Source organism: Polyodon spathula, chromosome 11, assembly GCF_017654505.1.
Source record: "Polyodon spathula isolate WHYD16114869_AA chromosome 11, ASM1765450v1, whole genome shotgun sequence".
Classification (NCBI taxonomy): Eukaryota; Metazoa; Chordata; class Actinopteri; order Acipenseriformes; family Polyodontidae; genus Polyodon; species Polyodon spathula.
In genome coordinates this window covers 17,958,055-17,982,225 of record NC_054544.1, presented here as the reverse complement: position 1 = coordinate 17,982,225, position 24,171 = coordinate 17,958,055, and the positions used below count along the sequence as shown (strand labels likewise).

At 38.9% G+C, this 24,171-nt stretch overlaps 1 protein-coding gene across 1 annotated transcript in view; it reads left to right on the top strand.

The window, feature by feature from the left end:
* Window positions 1-24,171, top strand: part of LOC121323321 (protein FAM117B-like) — a 75,022-nt gene that overhangs the window by 32,693 nt on the left and 18,158 nt on the right. The window contains exons 3-4 of the mRNA XM_041264312.1: window positions 14,116-14,208; window positions 18,241-18,354. Coding sequence (XP_041120246.1) covers window positions 14,116-14,208; window positions 18,241-18,354 — 207 coding nt within the window. The remainder of the gene's footprint in view (window positions 1-14,115; window positions 14,209-18,240; window positions 18,355-24,171) is intronic.

The window sequence follows — 24,171 nt, the reverse complement described above, 5'->3', positions numbered from 1 at the left end:
CAAATTAGCATCCTAGTAAAGCCTGGAATGGCTTAAATTGCTGTGCAGTGCGTGTGAATGTTGTCTGTGGATCCCCATTCGTGTAATTCACAAGCTCTGTAACTTAAAAAATAAAAACTGCGTGTTTTGTTTTTTTTATATATATTATGTAAAGTAGGCAGCTAAAAGAAGTATATTTGTAACTTCTTTGTCTTCCAAAAACCCTTTTCTCTAGAAAAAAAAAATAAAAATAAAAATGTGGTGGCTTCATTGTGTATGTGCTGTACAGACTTGCAAGACACGTTTTTGTGCCTGTCCCTGAAACCAACTTTCAAAACAAGTAATAAGATGAAATCTTTGTGGAAGGAAGAAAAGCAAAACAGTAATATTAAAAGTAACATAAAGTAGAAAAGTAACTTGTATGCAAGGGATACATTAATAATCCACTGTCTCAAGTTACGTTAGGCACCCATTAAGAATGGTTGTTATCCCCTAAAATAAAATAAAATTACTGTATATGTTTGGAACTGACTGACTTTTTGATAGAAAAATAGCAATTGGATAGAGCTGGTTGCTATATTGTCAGTTTAATGTGGTTTCTTCGTTGAAGACCTACATTTTCTGTAGGATTGTATTCAACTAAGAGATTTAAGTGTGGCGTCAACTAAGCTTTCCCATTTATATGATCTCCTTGTCAGAAAATATTTCACTGCAGCTCCGACTGGTATGTGTTTGCACTTTATCTGTAAACCATTGCTTTACCTCCCACATACACACTTAGGCAATGCTTTGATAAGGACTGGAGCACAAAACAGCTGCCCAGTGTGTGTGGTTGAGTTATTTTTTGTATAAGGGCTCAAGATATACTGTACTGACTTTCTGCTGGGCCATTGTGATGAAGAGGGGACGAAAACTGAAACAAGAGCTGCACTTTTAACAATGAGTGAATGATGAATAGTTTTACTGAGATATACCAGCAGCACTTGTTGATATACAGCAAATTGTGAAGCCTTGCAGTAGGGGGTGATTTGGAGTACTCAGGTACTTGAGTTCTGGAAATTGAGAAAATTCATTATTTAAGTACTTTTGATAAATATTTGTTGAGAGAGTTCAACTCAGGCTACTGTCATGCTACCCCTCTGTTCGCACTCTCCACTGGCTTCCTGTCTGCTCGCATCCAATTTAAGACCTTTGCTCTTGCCTATCGTTCTGTCCATCATACTGCCCTTTCTTATCTCCAGTCCCTTGTGTCTCCTTATATGCCCTCTCGCACTCTGTGCTCATCCTCTACTGGCCAACTCGTTATGCCTTCTGTTCATTCTCCTTCCTCCCGTGCTCGCTCCTTCTCTTCCTTTGACCTCCTGTGATGGAACCAGCTACAGGTTATCCTCAGGACTGTCCAGTCTTTTGCTGCTTTCTGCCTTCATCTCAAAACCCACATATTTTACCTTTTATTTGTAAATTCTTATATATATATATATATTTTTTTTTTTTTTTTTTCTATTTATTTCTATTTATTTGGTATATATGTGTTTTTGTTTTGTATTTTTATTTCCTGTAACTTTTATATTTTGTTTCATTTCCATACGTTGCTTTGGATAAAAGTGTCTACTAAATAATTTAAATAGTAATAATAAAAGAGTTCAGCATGTCAATCACTCTCCTTGCTTCTGTATCCTACTTAGTTTATTGCTTGCCCTTATTACTGTATGTGTTTGGAATAGTTTTATGTATTGCAGCCTGTTAATTATACCAGCAAAATTACAAAAGGAAAATCAATAACTGTGACAAAGTGCCCGCCCCTGTGTATATTATCTGTTATATGTTGCGTATGGTGTATAGACATTGGTACACGGGATATAAACTGGTCTGTGTAACACAAGTGTTTAAAATGTATATTTGTATTTAGGCACAAGGATTTCACAGCACTTCACATGCAAGTAAAAAGTAATAATATGTGAGCACGGGGAATTGCACTTTATTAATTCACGTGCAGTTGTACCGCGACTCCAATTGATTGATTGATTAGCAATCGAGTCTCGGTACAGCTGTATAAAAACAGCATGTTTTCACCCACTCGCGGTTGGGTGTTCGGTGAATGGAGAACGGGATAGGAGATGGAGGTAATAGTGAATAATTGTGCGAATAATATTTAAAATATCTACTCACCGTGTTTTGTTTGTTAGTCCATTGTTTGGGTGTCTTTGTGACACGTGCTGTCAGAACCAGGATAGCAGCGCCTCCAAGTGTCAGACCAAGAGATGTGTTTTGTCAAAAAAAAAAAAAAAAACACAACAGCAACAAAATAAATAAATAAAACATGGAAGACTGGGACTGGAGAGATGGCTGCCAGGACCAGGAGGAGTTCCTTGGTGGTCTGGAGGACCAGGGCTGGTGCCTTGCCTGTGGGGAGTTCGGGCACCCGGTGGTGCGCTGCCCCTACCAGGAAGGAGAGGAGATACTGGCGCAGGAGAGGAAGGTGAGGAGGTGGCAGAGAAGGGGAAAGGGGAAGAGGAAGGCAGAGGTCCCACCGCTGTCTCCAGAGCCGCACCAGTCCCCTGCAAGTGAGGGAGAGCCGCACCAGTCCCCTGCACGTGAGGAAGAGCCGCACCAGTCCCCTGTAACAAGGGTAGACTACACGCCGCTCCCACCTCCGTCGCCAGGAGACTACACGCCACTCCTATCTCCACCGCCAGGAGACTACATGCCTCTGCCACCTCCACCGGCAGGCGCAGAGCAGCAGGAGCTGCCTCTGCCTCGGTCACCTCCACCGGCAGGAGCAGACCAGCAGGAGCTGCCACTGCCTCCACCACCTTCACTGGCAGGAGACTACACGTCTCTGCCACCTCCATCGGCAGGAGCAGAGCAGCAGGAGCTGCCTCTGCCTCCGCCACCAGCAGAGGGTGAATGCCTGCTGGGTCCCTGTCCACCAGCAGAGGGTGAATGCCTGCTGGGTCCCTGTCCACCAGCAGAGGGTGAATGCCTGCTGGTATCACTTCCCCCACCAGCAGAGGGTGAATGCCTGCTGGTATCACTTCCCCCATCAGCAGAGGGTGAATGCCTGCTGGTATCACTTCCCCCACCATCACGAGGAAAGGAGCTGGAGCTGCATCTGCCTTCACCTCCATCAGGGGAGAGGAGCAGGAGCTGCCTCTCCCTTCACCAGATGGACCAGGACTAGATGCTGGCGGTCCTTAGCAGCCCTTGTATAGGCTGCTGAGGGAAGCACTGGGAAGAACCGCCCGGCCGCAGTGGCCGAGACGAGGGCCAACACCCGCACCCCAGCTTGTCCTGACTCCCTGCCTCGCTTCGCCCAAGGATGCCTGCCACGCTTCGCCTGGGGTTGCCCGCCGCTCCGCATCGCCTGGGGTTGCCCGCCGCTCCGCATTGCCTGGGGTCGCTGGGACTGCCTTGCCTGGGGTTGCCAGCCGCTCCGCATCGCCTGGGGTTACCAGCCGCTCCGCATCGCCTGGGGCTGCCTGTTGCTCCGCATCACAGCAGGAAGTACTGTGGCCGGAACCCCACAAAGGGGAGATGCCGGCCACGAAGAAGGGGGAGGAGGTCTGGAGACCACCAACCCTAGCAGCAGTTTCGATGCCGGAGATCGGGGGGGAGGTCCGGAGACCTGCTCCCAATTGAATGATTGATTAGCAATCGAGTCTTGGTACATCTGCAAAAAAACAGCATGTTTTCACCCACTCGCGGTTGGGTGTTTGGTGAGTGGAGAACGGGATAGGAGACGGAGGTAATAGTGAATAATTGTGCGAATAATATTTAAAATATCTACTCACTGTGTTTTGTTTGTTAGTCCGTTGTTTGTTTTGTTTGTCTATTTATTTTGGCGAATGTGCCGTGTCCTGTTTTTGTATTGTTACAGCAGTTTATTTTCTGTTCTGTTTATTAAGTGCTGAGCGAAAACATTCTCTCAGCTCCACCAAACTCCACCTCTCTCTCTTTGTTTATTTTCCTGCTTCTGGTCTGACGCCATCCACTTCGGCCGTCTTTGTGACATAACCCATAAGTTTTCCTCAAGTCCTTGATATCTGTGGTACTCAAGTACTGTAATATGTTTTTATTGGAAATTACAATCCGCTACATTGCAGTGCTCTTAATTGTCGATGCAAAATTTTAAAAAAGTTCCAATAAATAAAGAGCACTCTGTTACCCCAAAACTGCACCATTATGTTTGTTTGTTTTTTACCAGACATGGTTACAGTAATTAAATCATTTTTTAATTTGTGCTCATGGAGGAACAAGTGAAATGTTTTCAGGGTTGTCGCTCAAGAATTTGGACTTAGCAGCTTAAGATTACTTTTTCCTGATGCTATTTCTCTTCCTTCAGCACAGCGAGACAGGTTGAAACCAGTGACCCCTTCAGTGCTGCAAAGGCACAGGAAGGACACATTTACTGCTGTACCAGTGCAAAGTATAGTAAAACTATAGTAAACTATTTAAGTTGATCTAGACCTTCTAAATGTGTCTTTCTGTCTAAAAAGGCTTGCTAAATGTAGTCATCAGAGAAATGGTTCAGATGTTTGATGGTGGAGGAGTGCAATACTTTCTATTTACTGCAACATCTAAAGACTAAGGTTTGTGTTGCATACCAGTATGTTTGTATACAAAAATGAGATGGCTGCAACAGCTGTGCTATCCGAGAATACAGATTCCTGGGTTTAAGAAGTTTAGGTGCAACTTCATAACACAGGATGTCATAAGAACATAAGAAAGTTTACAAACGAGAGGAGACCATTTGGCCCATCTTGCTCGTTTGGTTGTTTATATTGATCCCAGAATCTCATCAAGCAGCTTCTTGAAGGATCCCAGGGTGTCAACTTCAATAACATTACTGGAGAATTGGTACCAGACCCTCACAATTCTCTGTGTAAAAAAATGCCTCCTATTTTCTGTTCTGAATGCCTCTTTATCTAATCTCCATGTGTGACCCCTGGTCCTTGTTTCTTTTTTCAGGTTTAAAATGACCCTTGGGTCGACATTGCCAGTACCTTTCAGAATTTTGAATGCTTGAATCAGATCGCTGCATAGTCTTCTTTGTTCAGTATTGAATAGATTAAATTCTTTTAGCCTTTCTGCATATGACATGCCTTTTAAACCTGGAATAATTCTGGTTGCTCTTCTTTGCACTCTTTCTAGAGCAGCAATATCCTTTTTGTCATAACAGGAAGCAATTGCTTTACCACTGAAGGGCGACTTAGCCTACCATTTAAAGATGCTAGATTAGATTCACCTTTTATTGTGCAACCACCTGTATGTACCAGTGTATGCTTTGCTTGAAGTTGTTTTAATACTTGACAGTGTTTTTGTACAACTCAACAAAGAGGTGTCCAAACAGGAGAACATTCCTGTCAACTGATGTGTGAAAATTCACTTGAAAATACTTTTGAACATTTCTTTCCCTCACATTTACACATGCTTCATCAGTAAATGGGGGGATTTAACCCAGTACAGAACCCAGTGAGTTTAGCCTTTTACACATAGATTTGATACATAAGAACATAAAGTTTACAAACGAGAGGAGGTCATTCGGCCCATCTTGCTCGTTTGGTTGTTAGTTGCTTATTGATCCCAGAATCTTATCAAGCAGCTTCTTGAAGGATCCCAGGGTGTCGGCTTCAACAGCATTACTGGAGAGTTGGTTCCAGACCCTCACAATTCTCTGTGTAAAAAAGTGCCTCCTATTTTCTGTTCTGAATGCCCCTTTATCTAATCTCCATTTGTGACCCCTGGTCCTTGTTTCTTTTTCAGGTCAAAAAAGTCTCTTGGGTCAGTATTTGCCAAAAGCATGTTTTCTTTGTACTCTAAATCATAAAAATGAAGTCCATGGCATCAAAGTGGGGAATTGTGAAATCTAAAAGGACCACTGTAATGCCTGCAATTGCAAATGGTTTTTATTGTCCAATGGCTTCACCAGGATTGTGTTCATTTTCCATTATTTTGGTCTCTGAGCTTATGGTATATTATAAACCTCACTGATTCCTTCAGCCAATCAGGTTCCCCAGTAAAGCAGTTTTGAAAAAATATAGCATTATACGTCCCCACATGTTGATACAACTGTTTAAATAATGTACTTGTAATTTCTCTTTTCATTAACAGCATGACAATTTTTTCCGCTTACAGCTTCTGTTTCAAAGCTATTTTCAAAATGTCTGCTCTAGTGCACTGGGGTTTGAGATCTGTCCACCTAAATCACTGCAGGAAGAGCAATTTTATGAAAAAAAAAAAAAAGTGCTCTGGTTTTTCTGTTCCATACCACATCATGGATCATTATTGTTGTTACCTGTTTGACCATGTGGGCAATAATCCTTACACTATTAGTGCATTAGAGTGGCCATTTTGCAGAGCTTTTAAACAGAACTTATAAGCGTAAAATGTCAGGATGTTAACAATAAAAAGAAAATACATGTACCGGTGTGTTATTTAAACAGTTGTAGCAACACCTGGGGACGTGTAACATTATTTTTTTCAGAACCACACTACTTACTTTTTAAGAGGTACCGTTCTACAAATGGTGTATTGTAGATCCCCCTTGTAGTCACTCTGCAAATGTTAAGGTTAATTACCAAAACTATTCAATAGATTTTTTTTTTTCTTTGGGGAAGTGTAGTACATCTGCAGCCTTAACCGCTGTTACACAACAGCTCAATATAGAAAACAGAGTGACATATTTGAGTCACGTGTATTCAGATAATGGGGAACTCTCAGACACACAGAAATCTCTAATAGTTTTATCAAGATTTCGTTAAGTGTTTTAATTAAAATCTTAATCTTTAAAAACTCCCTGCTTCTTTTTATATGAGCTTGTTTTCCAGCTCTGACACATGAAAAGAAAGGATGACTTCTTCCTTTACTTGAACCTAATGCTTCGTGTAATAGATTTTTCTTTGTTTCTTTGTTTCTTTCCTTTTTAGTTGAAAACCCGTTAAGATCTGCATCAAAAGCATAATAATAATAATACTTATATACACAGCTTGCCAAGGCCAGGCAGTGAGTTGAGGTACCTGTAACTGTACCTCCAAATATGGCAAAAAATGTATGGGGTGTGTACTTATACACAGAAAGAAAAGAGATGAAGAGAAAGCAAACAGTGGGAGAACTATATTAGAAATCCAGATTTTCTGTTGCAAACCCACCATGCTGACACAGTGTATAGTAATTCACATTTATAAACATCTTAGTCCCTGTGTCTTTCAAGCTGAGACAGGCTCACAGGCTTATGAAACCAAAGGAGATTAACCACCTTTTCACTGAAAACAGCATATTGCCAATAATAAGCTTGTACTCCTATTTGTGCAGTTATAAGGTAAGGCCCTTGCTGTCGCTTCTAAAGCGTGGTAAGTCCAGGAGGTTTCTTTTCCCCTCTGCTAAACAAAGTTTAAGCTCACCTTCATACAGACACACTTTTGCTCGATGATTATGGGTGACTGTACACATCACACTTGTTGTAATATAGTAGAGTGCATTAAAATATCCGTTTTTAATATCGGTTTTAAATGATGGGTAGGGCAGTGTGACAAAGACTGCTGTAGTGGGGACGTCAGACCAGAAGAAACACACAGTACTGCGAGATGAAATGATAAATGGATGCGCTGCTGTACGGTTTATTATTATAAAATAAAACAGGACACGGCACTGGCAGCCAAAACAGAGACACACACAAAAACGAACTACAAAGACAAACACGGTGAGCCGAAATTATGATTTACTTTACGTTATTATTTTCTCCTCTCCACACCCGTTCTCCATTCACCGAACACACGACCCAGAGTGAGTGAAAACATGCTGCTTTTATGCAGCTGTACCGAGACTCGATTGCTAATCAATCATTGAATTGGAGTCTCTGTACAACTGCACGTGAATTAATAGAAGTGCAATTCCCTGTGCTCACATATTATTACATTTTACCTGCATGTGAAGTGCTGTGCAATCCCCATGCCTAAATACAAACATACATTTTAAACATTTTATACATTTTTTACACAGACCCATTTATATCCCGTGTACCAATGACTATACACCAACATTAACACACTACACGTAACATACAACACAAATAGCCCAGGGGCGGGGCACTTTGCCACAGGCAGGTTCCATCAAACCTAATAAAACCTTGATTTATCAGCCAGACTATGCTGGAGTTGTGGTGTCCGGATTACTCCCTGAATAAGATCAAACATAATCAAGACAAGAATCGCTGCTCCTGAGGTGTAATGTATGATGTTCTCATGAGATTTATAAAGTATGTGCAGAGATCAAAGCAAACATTCCAGTTTGTGCTGGTTGGTGAAAGACATTTTATAATCTTATTTGGATATCAAGTAAAGATACTCAAACTACTCAGAGTTCTCATCTTTGGACCAGATATTATGCATAAAAGAGATATTATCCAGTAAGAAACGTTAAAAGGAATTGTACACATTAGGAACCTGCTTGCAACTCCTATTGATAAGAGATTTTTATTTATGTTTTAATATGCATAATACAGCATAGTTTGTGTCTTGAAAATAAAGGAGACCTGGTAAATTTAAAAATTTTCAAAATGCTTTTTATGAGGATTGTATTTCAATCTTGTTTACTGTGCAAGTACATGAATGTTGCCTAATTTTATTTTACAATTGTGCATACTGTATGGAGAGCAGCAAAACTATCAACAAGTCAGTAGGATATTGTGGTCTGTGCATTGGCATTTAGTAACCCTGGTTACCACAGTTTGAGAACACACCAATATAAACAGCTCTGTTGTGTGATTTATTACATTTTGAAGTGCTTGCCTAGTTTCCAATAAACTGTCAACCTGGGAGATACTGCATTAATGAGTAAATCGCTTTTTGTGACGTCTTTTGGCTTCCGCAAACTTGTTAATTGGGTAGATTTCTTATTTCCTCAAAATGTAAACATGATGAATAGGTTGCAGACTAGTGCGTGTTTTCTTGAAGAACATCAACTGGGAGGTGATTTTGAACCTGCACATAATTGATAGTCATCATTTAGCACATGGACCTACCTGCTGTAAGTGTTTTAATATTGTTTTGCAATTGAACACACGCCAAGGTAAAGATTAGTAATATGTAGTCTATATGTTTATCCTGTATACAGCAAACATTATCTACTACTTTTGTAGCTAATACAGATTTGCAGTCAGAAAGTAATAGATTTGGGCCAGTGTCTGTGCATTAAAGATGAGGGGGGCTCCTCAGTTCCTCAGAGCAGCATCGTGAATCTCATTAACTTTTAACAAAACTGAAACAGAGAGAATGCAGACAGTGAAATGAATCCCAGACACAGGCACTACCGAACGCAGACTGTATTATGTTTATCCTTTAGATAGAAAACAGCAGTGCCTACTTCCACCCCCTCAGTTCTGCCCCGCATTTCATGCCCTGAATGTTGTTGCCATTGGCTAACCGTTATCATACCCACCTACGCCAGTCTTGGGCAGAGAGAATGTACCAAGGGAACGTGTGCTGACAGAATATATAGCTCTGCTCATCTTCGTGATTCATATCTGTGAAATGTGTGAGTTAGGTGCTACAGTAAAGCACTATCAAATTTACACACTAACCCAGCTGCTTGACTCAAGGCTATGCAGTTTTTTCTAACATGGTGGGCAATAGGTTTTTGCATTTTTTCCGCCAATCAGTCATTTGAGATATATTTGTAATACAGTATAGCTGTGTTTTTTCTCTGCAGAAGTCTGTTATACAGTAGCACTGTATTTCTACATAATTAAAACAAAAACAAAAAAAAAAACAAAAAAAAAAACATGTAATGGGTTTGAGTAAAACAGGGTGTGGTCTCACCTGCTACTGTATGGTTAAAACCCATCTGTCTAACTGGCTGTGGTTTACTAGGGTCCATGTTTTCAGTGTTTATATTATTTTGGTTGTTAACGCCTATCACAGTTTAGCAGATTGATCAGCATTGGTAGTTGTCTTCTGGGTGGTTTGCTATTCCTTAAACACATGGCACAGTGCTGCCTGATTTTTACAGCCATGGATCAGCTCTGCTTTTATACATTTTACAGGCAACTAGATAACCAGTACTGTAAATGATCAAGGCCTGCATGCTAGACCATAAATGGAATAACATGAACTTGTAAAGGGATATACCTAATAGTGTCCACATCCTTTTACATAATTTTTTTTTTTTATTATATTGCATTTTTTATTTAAGAAATTGCACCCACCAAGGAAGCATCGTTAAGTTGGCACAGCATATGGCACAGCACATGTCGAGTTTCCATCCACAGCACAAGACATTCCTGCTTTTCTCTGGGGGTCCCTGAGTGGCTCATCCAGTTAAAGGGCTGCCGTTTAGAGTGCACGATGAGTTACACATCTTGGATGGCGCCAGTTCATGTCCAGTCCTGTTCAAAGAGACTGAAATTTGATGGGGACCACAAGGGGGGCCTCAAATTGGCTCTGATGCTCCCGGGGTGGGTGATGGGAAACCGGCAGGGTAAGCCAACAGCAAAGCCTACTGGCCAGACACCAAGCACATTCAGAGTGGATAAGAGGCATTGTTGGTCTCTGTTCTCCAGGATCGGTAGCCCGCCCACCTCTGCTCTGGATTGCTTGGCCTAAAAGCGATTGGGAGGAGACGCACACGCCCTCGGAACGTCTGTGATGTGTGGGGACTTGCTGGTATTGAGGAGAAAAAACATAACTGGACATTCCAAATTGGGGGGGGGGGGGGTGGATCCCCATCTAAATACTTTTATTTAATTGTGGTCACTAAAATTAAAAAAAAAAAAAAAAAAGAAGAAATAGTTTAACAGGAAAGGAAATTAAACAATGTTAGAGCATGGTTTAAAGAATGAGATGATTGGGAATAGTTATAGAAAATGCAATATATCTGAGTGAAGAAGCCTGGTGGTTAGAACTGAGGACTCTCACCCAGCAATATAAAGAGAGCAAGATTTGCATGGGCAGAACTGAGCTGCACCTTCAGCCCCTAATAAGACAGTGCTGCAGACTTGTGGAGCAATGGCAGATTGATGTTGCTTGCCCTACCCTTGCTTTGTTGATATATAGAGAAGGCTTCCAAAAAGACCTCCAGTGCTGCAAATCAAACACCCTTTTATAAACAAGTAGAGCTAACCCAGATTTGAATCTTTTTCTTCCTACTGATTAGCACAAGCAATGTTCTCACTGGTCCGTCTGTTGAAGATATTTTCAGTGTTTAACGCTATAGATGAGAAGTTTCTCCTGCTTCTTGGTACACTACATAATAAAGTACCAGTAAAAAAAAGTACCAGTAAAAAAAATTGTGAATTTGGGTCTGTGTTCATGAAACACTAGCTTTTGGATTAAAGCCATACTTGCACACTATGCTAATAATATATTCAATAGGTGACAATCTTTAAGTTCAGCTGGAGAATGCGTGTCAGATTTGGGGAAGCCATCAAGCAGTCCTGGTTCTATTATTTTTTAATGTTTTCGAATATTTTCATTTGTATAAAAATCCCAGATCTTTTGTTTCAGACCATATCAGGGGTCTGTTTAATTACTGTAGTTATTCAATGGTTATCTTTTTGTATAAAGTTGTTAGGCTGTGTCTTTCTTACAGCTACCTGTCCAGTGTATAGAACGGTCTAGGGCTTCCTCTTTGACAGTAGCTCAATTCTCGGCTGTATGCCCTGGTGTAAAACTGGGACTTGTGAATTGTTCAAATTCCTTCACCACAATTCCTAGTACTGTAGTGTATAATCCTGCATCTGGAAAATACACTTTGATTTGATGTTGCTGATTTTGCTCTTTCATTTCTAGTGTCTGCTTTTATTGGAACAAGTAGAAAAAGTAGCTCCTACGCAGAGTCACCATGTAGACAGTGAAGCCTTTTTTTATTAATGATGTTCACTCTCTGCAGGCAATGCTGAGGCAATGGTGTTCCCAACAAAGCAGACACTGCCTCCCACGGCAGAGCCTCCAGACAGAGGCTAGGCAGTGCACTGGGTTACGATCGCTGCAAGCTTGCCCTGACTTCTTGGTTAAATGCTGTGCGTTTTGGCTCAGTGGTTGTTAGCATTATGTCTATTCCTTATAGGGTGATGTAGCAGCCACTATGACCATTAAGCTCCTGAAGGGGTACATTACCTGGTTAAATCATTCAGCCCTATGACAAGCAGAAATGCTGTAAAGCACTTGCAATAAGCTGGCCAACCATAAAACATAGGGGAGAAACCACTTGTAGTCAGCAATATCATTATCAATTCATAACATCAACATGAAGAATGTTACCTTCTTCCACCAGCTTCTAGTTTGACTTTTGTGTTTCCCTGCATTCTGAGATCTTTTTTTTTAAAGAGAATGTGCAATAAAAGGGTAGTTGAAACTGCAGCTTAAAAGCAACATTTGTGAACTTGCTGAAGTATTGCAGCAAAACAAGCATCCCCGATAATGAGTTCAGTTTCTGGGATTCAGTCTTGTGACTCTTGATCATAGTAATCAAATTTGGTAGTTACTGTGCTTCCCTCAATGTGGAAATGTCCCATGTGTGTCAAATTTGTCTTTTTTATTTTTAAAGACATTAGAGTATTTGCTCTTCATGGAGTCTGTTAAATAGATACAAACAGCGACCTGATTTCTTGTTGCTTTACATGCTTTTAAAGTCCAAAATACACTAAAGAGACTGTCGTACATTGTAAGAGACTGACTTTCATAGCTTTGGTATGGAACACAAAAGGGACTATTTTAATGACCTCTTGAGTGGCAGTATTTTTAGATTCTCCATTGTTTAAGCTCTGCTGACCAGACCACCAGGGTCAATTGGAAAAACTGTGTTCTGGTTTATCCTGTTTTCTTTGAATAAGGAAAACCAATTAACAGAGGGCCCCAAACCCTTGGTGTATTGGCTAAAATGCAGCCGACAGTAGTCTGTTCCTTTTTGTAGAGTAAGCAATATTTTACCTTTGTAGCACAACTTTACCGTTCTACTGCAATAACGTTTTGGTCTCTTCTTTATTGTCATTTGATGCTGCCTCTGCGGGGATTAATGCCGAAACATCTGACATAGTAATGACTTGTGATGGCTCTGCGAAGTGGTCCTCTAGGATCCCATCAGACAGCTCTGTGTTGTTGTGCGCTGTAAATAGATGCTATTTCTAAGGTTGAGCCTGATTTTGCTGCAACGCTGTCTATAGAGCAAGCCACTAAGGTTGCCTTATATTGCATCATGCATATCCAGATTAACTGGGGATTTTCTACAACAACTAATTCCAAGTAAACAAGACTGATCCATTGTTTTGGTATTTTTTTCTTCTCTTCCTGGGGTATGATGATTAGATTGTTCTTTTCTCTACACAATGATGATTAGTCTGATATAATATCTTTTGATTTAAAAAATAAATAAATAAGAATAATTCAATTAAAAGTATTAATATTGCCAAGACCTTTGCACAAACCTGGGTTGGGAATAAAACAATTTGAGTTACATTTTACTCCAGTATGTTATGCTATGTTGTATTTTTTATGATTTATTCTTATTTTACCCATATAGATGGATTATAAAACTAATGCATTGCTGTCAAACTCATATCTCCAACAATTTGTCAGTGCCACAGGAGCGGTAATACTGACTGAATTGCTAAAAACGAAAGCAAAAACATATTGTGGTAAGCATAATGAGTTCCAATTTGGTTTTTACCTTTCACTTGGTCAACCCAGGACATCTACATTTATGCATATTTTTGTTACATGCATGTAAACAGTTTTCTCTCTTGAAGAAATCAGAAAGCTGCCCAAAGGTGGCGGATTTGAAGTGGTTATTGCAGATTGACAGTCACCCCACTTGTAGGGTCATGGCCTGTTCACTATGTTTTGAAGAGAACAGTTTTTAACAAGTTCTTACTAGATTAAATAAAGGTTGTGGAAAGATGAAGGGGTTAAAATGAAACTGCAGACAGCAGGACGAAGAGCTACTTACAGGATCTGAAGGGGCAGCATTTTAATAAGTACTGTGTTTGTGTGTGGTGGGAGCGGGGGGGGGGTGGGGGTTCGAGGTTCCCTCACAGACAGACGGACACACACACACACACACAGACTGGCATGCTGAAATAAAGCGAGAATAATGAAGTGTCAGTTGAAATCGTTAAAGCTTATTCTTTGCCTCTCTTCCCTGCAGACTCCCAGCGCCTGGGCAGAAGAATGTTCCGAAAAGAAGAAAGGCTCTCACAAGCGCTCGGCATCCTGGGGAAGCACCGACCAGCTTAAAGAGGTCAGGAACGCTTTTCTTCCCCAGTGCTTTGTTCCATTCAAATGGGGGTCAGGGCAGTTCCTAGCGCTGCTTCTATACATTTCAGCATGCCCGTGCTTTTACAGATTTGGAATCATTATCATATGATTCTCGGTGTGCGGTGAACCACAATGGTACCGGTGTCTTGTCAAATTAAGACCCCCTATTAAAACTGAGGTTTTTATATTGCACTTGCTAATGGCTTACTCCAGATGTTTGTTTTTGTTTTTACTTGCAATTGCTGAAGACCCAGAACACCTCCACCACCCCTAGCATATGGGCTGCTTTTCATACCAAAACCACTTGAGATGAATTCCGTTTTCTATTAAAATGCTGATTTTTTTTTTTTTTTTTTTTTTTTTTATTGAAAAGGGGTTAACTCTGTAAGCAAACATCAAACACTTTACAAGTGAATACATTATGATTGAATGAAGCACATTGCCCACAATGTCTGTGCTATGCGTTTTTGAGGGTTTTTTCTTTCATTTTTCCCAGTGCGCACTCCCTCTTACCCTTTATATTGGAATTGTAGTCTTCTGTGTCCAAACCACCGTACTGCTCTAGTTCTTTTTCTCTCTCTCTCTCTCTCTCTCTCTCTCTCTCTCTCTCTCTCTCTCTCTCTCTCTCTCTCTCTCTTTCTCTGTCTCTCCAACCTGATACGATCTGCAGCTACAGCTGTTTTTATTCCATTTTAATTCCCTCTTTTTTCAGACATTTTAATAAATATTATAAAATACAGTTGCTTCAAATGTTTATACCATTTAAAAAATAAATAAATAAAAAAATAAATAGCCCTTCAGTCCAATCCTACTTACACAGTGCTTGTGCGACGACACTATATTCTCAAAGCTCTTTACTCAATTCAGGTTGTAAAAATTGTTGTTGTTATTATTGTTCTCATATAAACAAATAATCCCAATAACAATTTGGAGTAATTAGCTTTGGAATTGGAGCAATATATAAACTGATAAAAAATACAGCAACCGAAAGTATGGTTACACAGTGTTTTTGTTTTTTAGCTTTTGATTTTCCATTATACAGTCAGAAATGATAGAAATGAGCAGACAGAACTAATGAATGTAAGTGAAGAAAAAAAGATTTATGGAGCGTATATTCCTGTACAAATTATGTCTGTTACTCCTACGCAAAAATGAAATGATTCCGTTCCCTGATGCTGACAGCCCACCTCTGTCTGAGAACCCTGTGAACAGTGCACTCTATCTCTGTGCTACAGGTTAGAAAACGAGGAGGTCTATGAAACAAAAATATTTCTTCATTCTGGTTTATTGACGCAAAGTGAAGTTAGCTTTTATTTAGGTTATTTATCTGCTGCATCCTTCCTCAATTAGTGTTGATTGTGCACCAAATGGTAGGTTTTCCATTTGAGACACCAACTGGTTTTGAATGGGATTGTCTTCATATTTTTAATTGGCAGTTCATAGTCTGTTTATCCATGGGGTTGCATGTCTCCACACAAACAACATCTACTGAAATCAAGTATTTAAAATATCAAACTAGACATACCTTCCTTTTATAATGTAGTACTTGTAGGCCCAGAGCAGTTAATCATTCCATTTAAGCCAGTTTTGAATGATATAAAGTAATAATACAGTATAAGGTAAGTTTGTAGCAGGACTAGCTAAAACTGAAATGCTCTGCCTGTTTAGCAATGGGGTCCAGTAGTATAAATAAACGCTATTTACTTTAAGCAATAACATTATGAAACAATTAAAATAGGGGACAGATATGTCCCCCATCGAGATATACTGTATTTTCAGGACGTAAAACTAAATACAGATTAACCTGTTTAATATTATACCCTGTTTATTAACACGGTTTTTCAAAAACCATTCACTGCGCACCATAGGTTCTTTGAGAAATTACCTCTCTTAATATCTTCTGACAAACCAGCTTATTGTCACATTTTGTGCAGCCTGTCAAATGCTGCATGGCCGGGCTTTATGGGATACAGTTAAGTTACAAACACCAACGTCACCAAATGTTCCTTCTTTAACACAGGGTCAGTCTTTTATAGAAAAACACAAAAAAATAAAAAAACAGCAAGTGCTCTGCCTAATTGATCGCTCTCATCAGTCGACAATTCATTTTTTTTTTTTTTTAAGATAATGGCACAAAAGGTTTTGTTCCAGTTAATGATACAAAACGTATTGGTCCTGTAGTAAACTATATGCATCTGTTTAAATGTACAGAACACCTGATGCTATGGTCTTATGCAATTAGTTCCTCCAAGCTGAAAGAACCAGAGTAACCACCACTATTCACATGAAACCTTCGACTTACAGTACACTGCATGTAAACCTTGTGGAAAAGGCGTGGACTACTTTTGCACACCACCCGGAGATATCATCAGCTTCATCCTCTGTCTGTTCTCTCTGGCTTGATTAACAGGTGGGCCGCCTGGGGAAAACACATCTAGAATGTATTTTAATCTTCGCCATTCCTTGCAATCAATTTTGAATGATCTTTTACATGTCAGCCTCCTTTCAGTTCTGTAAACCTGTATTATAAGAGGGAGCAATCTCTCCACCTGTTGTTCAAAATCACTGTTTCTTTCTCATATTACCTTCGCTGACACTTGCACAATGCGCTTATCCTGTGTTCACTGAATTCTGCCTAGGCTGCTTTAGAATCAGCAAGGGAGGAATTTAACATCTGTCTTATTGGCATTATGCTGATAACATTTTTAAACCTTCTAACTTGACTACTTTAATGCAGTTTTCATGTTTTAAAATACAACACTAGATTACAAGTTGCCTTTGCTTCTGGTACCAAATCACATCATACTGTTTTCATTGTGCAGTTTTTTTGTGGATTTATCTCCAGAGATATTATCGTGGTGTAATGAATGGCCAGCCTAACAGATGGATGTGTTCTGTGTTCAGATTAAGGGCATGGGTGACTGTGTAAAATAAACCCCTAACCCAAGTGGAAACAGTGGTCAACAAGATAATTCTGTAGTGAACAATAGAGGTACCAATACGCAGTTGGATTTTTGGTAGTGTGTAGGTCAGATACTCCCCCACCTCTAAAATGAACCTAGGGTCTCAGCACCATTACCTGCTGTGTTTTAGGGCTAACAGCCCCTGTTTCCACTCAAGCAGGAGCTGTTCCATATGAAGCTGCTACACCTGCTTCCTGTGGCCTCATAGGATTTAATCTAGCTTCCCCAGTCAGAGAACTTGTTTGTTCTAAAGAGGTAGTCCCCTAGGATGGTGATCTAACCGGAGACATCCCACTGCTCACATTCACATGCAGTAAAACGCACACCTGCGATAACAAATAAGTAGGGCTCTTCGTTTTCGGCGCTTATTTTTGGTCAAAGTGTTGATTGTGAAACAAGATCATTTTTGTTTTTCACCCATAACTTCAGTGAGATTATGATTCTGTTTCATTGATAATGTAAAAAAAAATAAAAATAAAAAAAGGAAGCTCCTTATTTTTAATTCAAACCAAACATAGAAAGCGAGTTCAGGTACATTGCTTTTCCCGGATTTAAAATCTTAATGACTCATTGCAAAATAGTTATAACCTGTTTTGAAAATCCCGGTAAGAATTGTTTCCTCTTAATTGTGATTTAATTAAATCAATTTAACTTCACTCGCTGATTTGCGTTTGGTTTGAATTAAAAATATTTTTTTACATGATCAGTGAAGCAGAATCAGTCTCAATCAAGTCATGGGAGAAAAAACCTGAAGTGAACTTGTTTCACAACTTGTTTCACACTTTTCCTAGAGTTTAACTAAACAGAGTTGGCTCAAATAAAGGAACATCACATAATCAAATAAAGGAACATCACGTAATCAAAAAAAAAACTAAAACGAAGAGCCCTACAAATAAGCCATTTGGTGTACATGGCATTGGTGTTCTTAATAATACATCTATGTTTTTAAATCTCTCTCTCTCTCTCTCTCTCTCTCAAGCCTGTGAGTTTTGCTAGAGTTTTGTAATCCCAGCCTCCCACACCTGATTGCAGTTTCTTGTTTCTTCCTGCAGATTGCAAAGTTGCGTCAGCAACTTCAGCGTAGCAAACACAGCAGCCGACACCACCGCGACAAAGACCGTCAGTCTCCTTTCCATGGCAACCACACGGCTATCAACCAATCGCAGGTGAGGACACAGCACTCTAGGTATCATGTTAGCTGTAACCACGGTAATCTGGAATGTCTTCCTGGTAATGATCTTCAATGAGCCTGAGAGAAGCAGGGCCTCTATTGAGGACTATGAACTGTGCAGCCTGGCTATCAGATGTAACTAGGTCAGGTTTCATAGAGCAGATGCTCCGTTGAGCCATTGCAATATGTTGAGGAAGGGAGAGAAACTTTTATATATATATATATATAGTATATATCTATATATATATATATATATATATATATATATATATATATATATATATATATAAAATTAAGAATAAACATATAGTAGAACCTCAGAGTTGCAAATACCAAACTTACGGACTGACCGCTCTACTGAACAGCCCACTTTAGCCAGAAGTATGCAATCACTCAAACTGCATGCAATGCAACCAGATAGGCACTCCTATAAGTGGTATGCTGGTCATGAAGAAGGCAAAAATTACTGGAGCAACAAATGTATCCAGATAGAGGTGAGGCAGATTCCAAAGTAGTATAGGCAATTTTACTAGGGATATGTGCATTTCAAACAAAGTAGTTTTTTTTTTTTTTTTTTTTTTTCCAAGCCAAATGAAATTATTGATCAAGCTGCACAAATTAATTTTGTTTAAAAACAAGCACGGTGTTAACCCAGGTTTTCATGTATGTCTAAATCTGTGTTTTTGTTACAGTTACGATTTCAATGGTATCTTAAATGTAGCCTTTTTGCCATTTATAATTTTAAAGACTTTAGAACTGTAACAATATAAGTATTGCATTACGGTGCTGTATCCCTGCATTATTCGCCAGATTGAGGGTGTAGATAGCAGGTGTAAACATTTATTAAAACCATTAAAAACAAGAGTTACGAACAGGCTCCATTCCCAAGATGTTCGTAACTCTGAGGTTCTACTGTAAAACACAGTTCAATATACATATCCCTAGTTAAAGTCAAATAAAAAAGCAAAGAACCAAAAACATTATGACAATGAGGAGGAAACCAAGGATTAAACCCTATTCTAAACAGTGGTTAAATGGGTGTTGCAGGATCTTGTCTGGGATCTGTAGTGTTAGATTATGTTGTTAATATTGTTTGGAGCAGTTTTTTACCATGATTTCGTTTTATTCATGCAGAACTGATTCCCAATGAACCTTGATGATTTGTTTTTTTTTAATTTTTTTTTTTCTCAAAATTTATTGATTATTTGGATTAAGCATTCAGCAGACTAGGTCATATCTACTTACCTTGGCTTTTTACACTTGACAGCTGAAGGTGAAATGTTGTTTTAGGTTTAATCTGATTTATATTGTCTGTCTGCACTGCCAGCCGTAACTGATTATTAAATAGGCCGAAGTGCTCATGCTCATTTCAAGTGCTTTCTTCTGACTTCGGGAACGGTTGTCCCACTGGTCTTTAATGTCTGGGCGTGGAAGTGGGTATGGTTTAATTTCACCAGATATCACTGATATCACCTCATATAGCCTGCAACTGCAAGCCACATACGTTTTGGCAGTTCTAGCATGGACTATTTTGAAGAAACTTTAAAAACACATTTTGAATAGAAGTTAAAGAAAGTTAACTGTGAGACCAGTTCAAAATGTAACTCACTTACATTGTTCCAAACCATCCGCACCAGTACAGCAGCGCAATTGTAAATTTTTGTTAATGTTTTTTTTTTGGTTGTCTTTTTTTTTTTTCTTCCAAATATATTAATTCCCTAAATTAATTACTATTAAACATGCAAAGTAAACTAGTATGAGAAAAATCTTCTTAAAACTTTGAATAAGCTATTTCTACTCATACTGTGACAGGATGCTGCTTTAACCCTGTGAACTTTGTGAACACACAGGCACAATATATATATATATATATATATATATATATATATATATATATATATATATATATATATATATGTATATATATTAGCTACATACTAGGGATCTTTTTTCAGTAATAGGGTCTTTTTTGTTTTTCTATTCATAAAACTGTGGGTTGTTTTTTTGGTCTCTGATAAATGCGGATGGTTTGTGACCCTCCCCTCCACCCTCTCCATCTTAAGTCCCTTGCATAAACAGCCCATTTCCATTTCCCAAACCCATGTTGGCATTTAAAAAAAAAAAAAAAAAAAAAAAAAACTGGTTTACTCTCTAACTTGGAGTGTCTTTAATGGTGGGTGCATTTCAGATTTAAAAATTTGACTTTCGGTAATTTAGAAGATTTCCTTAAAGTCACAATGTTGTCAGTATAGCAAAAACAACTTTTCTGAGCTATAAAATGGCATAGAGAAGCCATGTAAAACTACCTTCAAGTAGTAGCGGAAGTATATTTATTTGTTCACGCAGTGATATAGTGGCTGGCTAGTTTTAAGGGGGGATTGAAGCTTGTGTCCCTACAGTTTAAACTACCCTTGGCGATAGTGTGCACAGAAGACTAACTGTGGGAGAATACAAATATTCAGTATAAGGCATAACAGTGTATTTTAAAGCGGAACATGTTAAGAAGCACTGCAGCTTTAAATCAAGAGGATGTGGGAGGGAGCAGAGTGTGGGAAACTCTTGTTTAATGTCCTTCTCAAGCTTTATTTTACAATTTATTGGACTTTTTCCCAATTTGTCTTAATTCATCCTAGTATTCAGACTTCCCATCTAAGGTCACAACCATGTAAGGCCATTGTCTTCCTGGGTCCAGCCCTGCCACTGGCAAGTTATCCCTAGATAGTTCCTCTTACTCTACTGTATTATATGTGACCCATGTCACCTTGGTAAGGCTCACAAAGAAAATCCTTACAGCATGCCACTGCACTTGTGTCAAATGCAAATGTTTTAAATGATTAACTTTAAGATTGTTATGTGTGTGCGCTTTATCACTTTTGTGTGCAGTTAGGCCTCTAAAGTAGTCGGTTCTGTATATCAGAAGAAGCTGATACCAACCCAGTTCCACAGCAGGTCGCATAGAAACTAGAAATCCTGTTTTTCTGAACAAAAATAATGTCTACACATTTTTATTCAGCTTCCAAAAGGGCAGTGAGTTTCCATGTGACAAAAATAACCCATTCAGACAGAGAGTGAGAAGTATAAGGCTGACAAAACAGCATGTCTTCCCCTTGACTGGTTAAACATCATGAAATACCTTTGGTCCAGATAACCCTACAAATTGCATTTTTTTGCTACCCACTGTTTGCCATTTGAACAGCTGCCTCTTTACCAGACTGCAGTTGTTGCCCATCTAGGTCAGGGTTGAACTACATAAGCGTTGCAGTGTATCTGCATCTGTCTGCCTACATCACCCTGTACCTGATCTGTGGTTTAAACAGAGATCTTCAGTCACCAGTGCTCTCACTACACTATGTTAAGTACCAGTATTTTTAAAACCTTGTCTTTTAAATCAAGAGTTGTAGTAGCTTAATTGTTGGTGCTGCAGACCAGGCCATTCCAGTTACAATTCACAGATTGACCTTCAAGGCAAGTCACCTCAGTGTCTCAAATTGCCCAGGTGTAAAATTGTATCCAGCAGGATGCTGTCATTAATGAAACGTGGAATATCTGTTTTGTTGGTTCCTGTAAACAATTTAGTAATCATTGCACAATTAAAAAGCAGCACATTTTAAATCTGGTGGGCTTTCATGCAGGTGTATTGAACTTTAGAAGCCCTTTTCATGTGTGATTGTTTATGTGTGCTAGGTGGAGTAACCAAGGAGACTTGATGTAATGCACTGTTCTGATTTACAAAGAGGCACTTCAGAACATTTTGAGTAAAATAAAAATTAGAGATTCATAATTGGCGACTTGCCTGCTGAGATGCAAACATGACACAGAACAGGAAGGGAGTGTTTACAGTATATTTTCTTTATGATCTATAATCTGCTTTTTATGAGCCTAGAAATGAGTCTTATTGAAGAGCCAGGCAGGTTATTTTTATATCTGTATTCAGCCACAGTGTATTAACTGTTATTATGTTCTGTGTGTAAACATTAATGGTAATTTCCTGCTTGGTGCAATGACTTGACATATATGTGTGTAGTTGTTCATTTTGTAAGAGTATAACTTTGTTTTAATGGCTTTGTTAATAGTACTTCTATATTAATCTAAAGCCATTGATCTTACTACAATTTAAACATGTTTTCTAACCACTGCTCTACTCTGGCTAATAAAAATGCATAATAAATGTGCTAATTTATTTGCATACAAACCATTCCGGTTGAATGCTCTATCTCTGCATGTCTGCTACATGTATTTCTATTCAGTCTTTCCTAAATACAGCCAACTCTAATAGTTCTCTTGCAATCTGTAGGAACAATGGACAAGCAGTTGCCTGTTTTTGTCTTTTGAATGGGCTGGCAGGTTTTGACTTTCTGTTGGTTCTGATGTATACTTCCAGATCTGCCTCCTTGCCCTGCAGCTTTCAGCGTAGCTGTGGGACTGTAGCACCTCCAGATGTCAGACCTTATGAAACAATCTTGAAACAGCAGGATCTCTTGGCAGCATTTGCTGTTTAACTCTCCTTTTGCTGGGTTCCAGCACACTGAAGTCATAGTGATCATTTAGAAGGTTTACATAGAGCTACTGCAAGTTATTCATCTTAAAAATATTTTAAGACTGGAAAAAATAGCAGCTTTCAACTGGTATCAATGCTACTGGAAATCCAGTTAGACCTCTGCCTCTAAAAAGAGCTCAGATAAGTGTTTTGTGCACTTTGCTATCACTAAACCACGAACATGTGGAAAGCCTTAGGAGCTTGAGAATGGAGCTCCACAAGCCAATTGTTCAATAAATCGCATTGCACTGTTCACAGCAAGCGAGTAATGACACCTAGCAGAGGGTTAACGGTTGGAAATACGCTGTTCTACCACAGTTATGGTGTTTTATTGAATAAGAGTTTAACTTGGCACACTTCACAAAAGGAAATCATTTGAATTAACTATAGGAAAAAAGTATATTCTACAATGATGCACTTCTACTGAAATTGAAGTTGTTTAGCATGTTTACACTCTGTTATACTGTACTGTAGTCCCTATACATGCAGTGCTACTCTTTCGTTTACTCATTTTACTTACACTTCTTTGCACTTGCACAACAGTATAGCATGAATGTGTGTGTTTTATTACCATGTGCAAAACCTTTTTATTAATTACACCGTGTAACAATTATTTATTTATTTTTTTGGTTCCTGGGTAGTAAGTGTTATTTCCTAATTGCTTATGCCTCAAAAGTATAGAAAATGGCTATTATTCCCCACAAACTTTGCTTTTGTGACCAGGAAAGTGATATTTTGAAATATCACTATTTCCAATGAGAAAACGGGAGCTTTTGTGTCTTTTCGTTCACATAAAGTCAGAAAAAAACAACATATGAATCCAAATTAACATGTATTTATATTAAAGTAATACAAAAATGACTACAAAAGATTTAGAAGTGAGTAGTTTTTCGAGATTTACAATTATACGGTAAATTTACATTATAATCGTAAATCTCGAAAAACTACTCAATTCTAAATCACTTTATGTGAACGAAAAGACACAAATTCGCCCGTTTTCTCATTGGAAATAGTGATATTTCAAAATATCACTGTCCTGGTCACAAAAGCAAAATCTGTAGGGAATAATAGCCATTTTCTATACTTTTGAGGCATAAGCAATTAGGAAATAACACTTACTACCCAGGAACAAAAATTGTGTTGCATAGTGTTATTTATCTTGTAATTGGAAAAATAATATGTAGTGATACCCACTCTTTTAAAATGTTTAACCTAGAAAGGATTATGTCATCTGCACTGCTTTTATTTCAGCATCTGGGTGTCGTACTGCCTTGG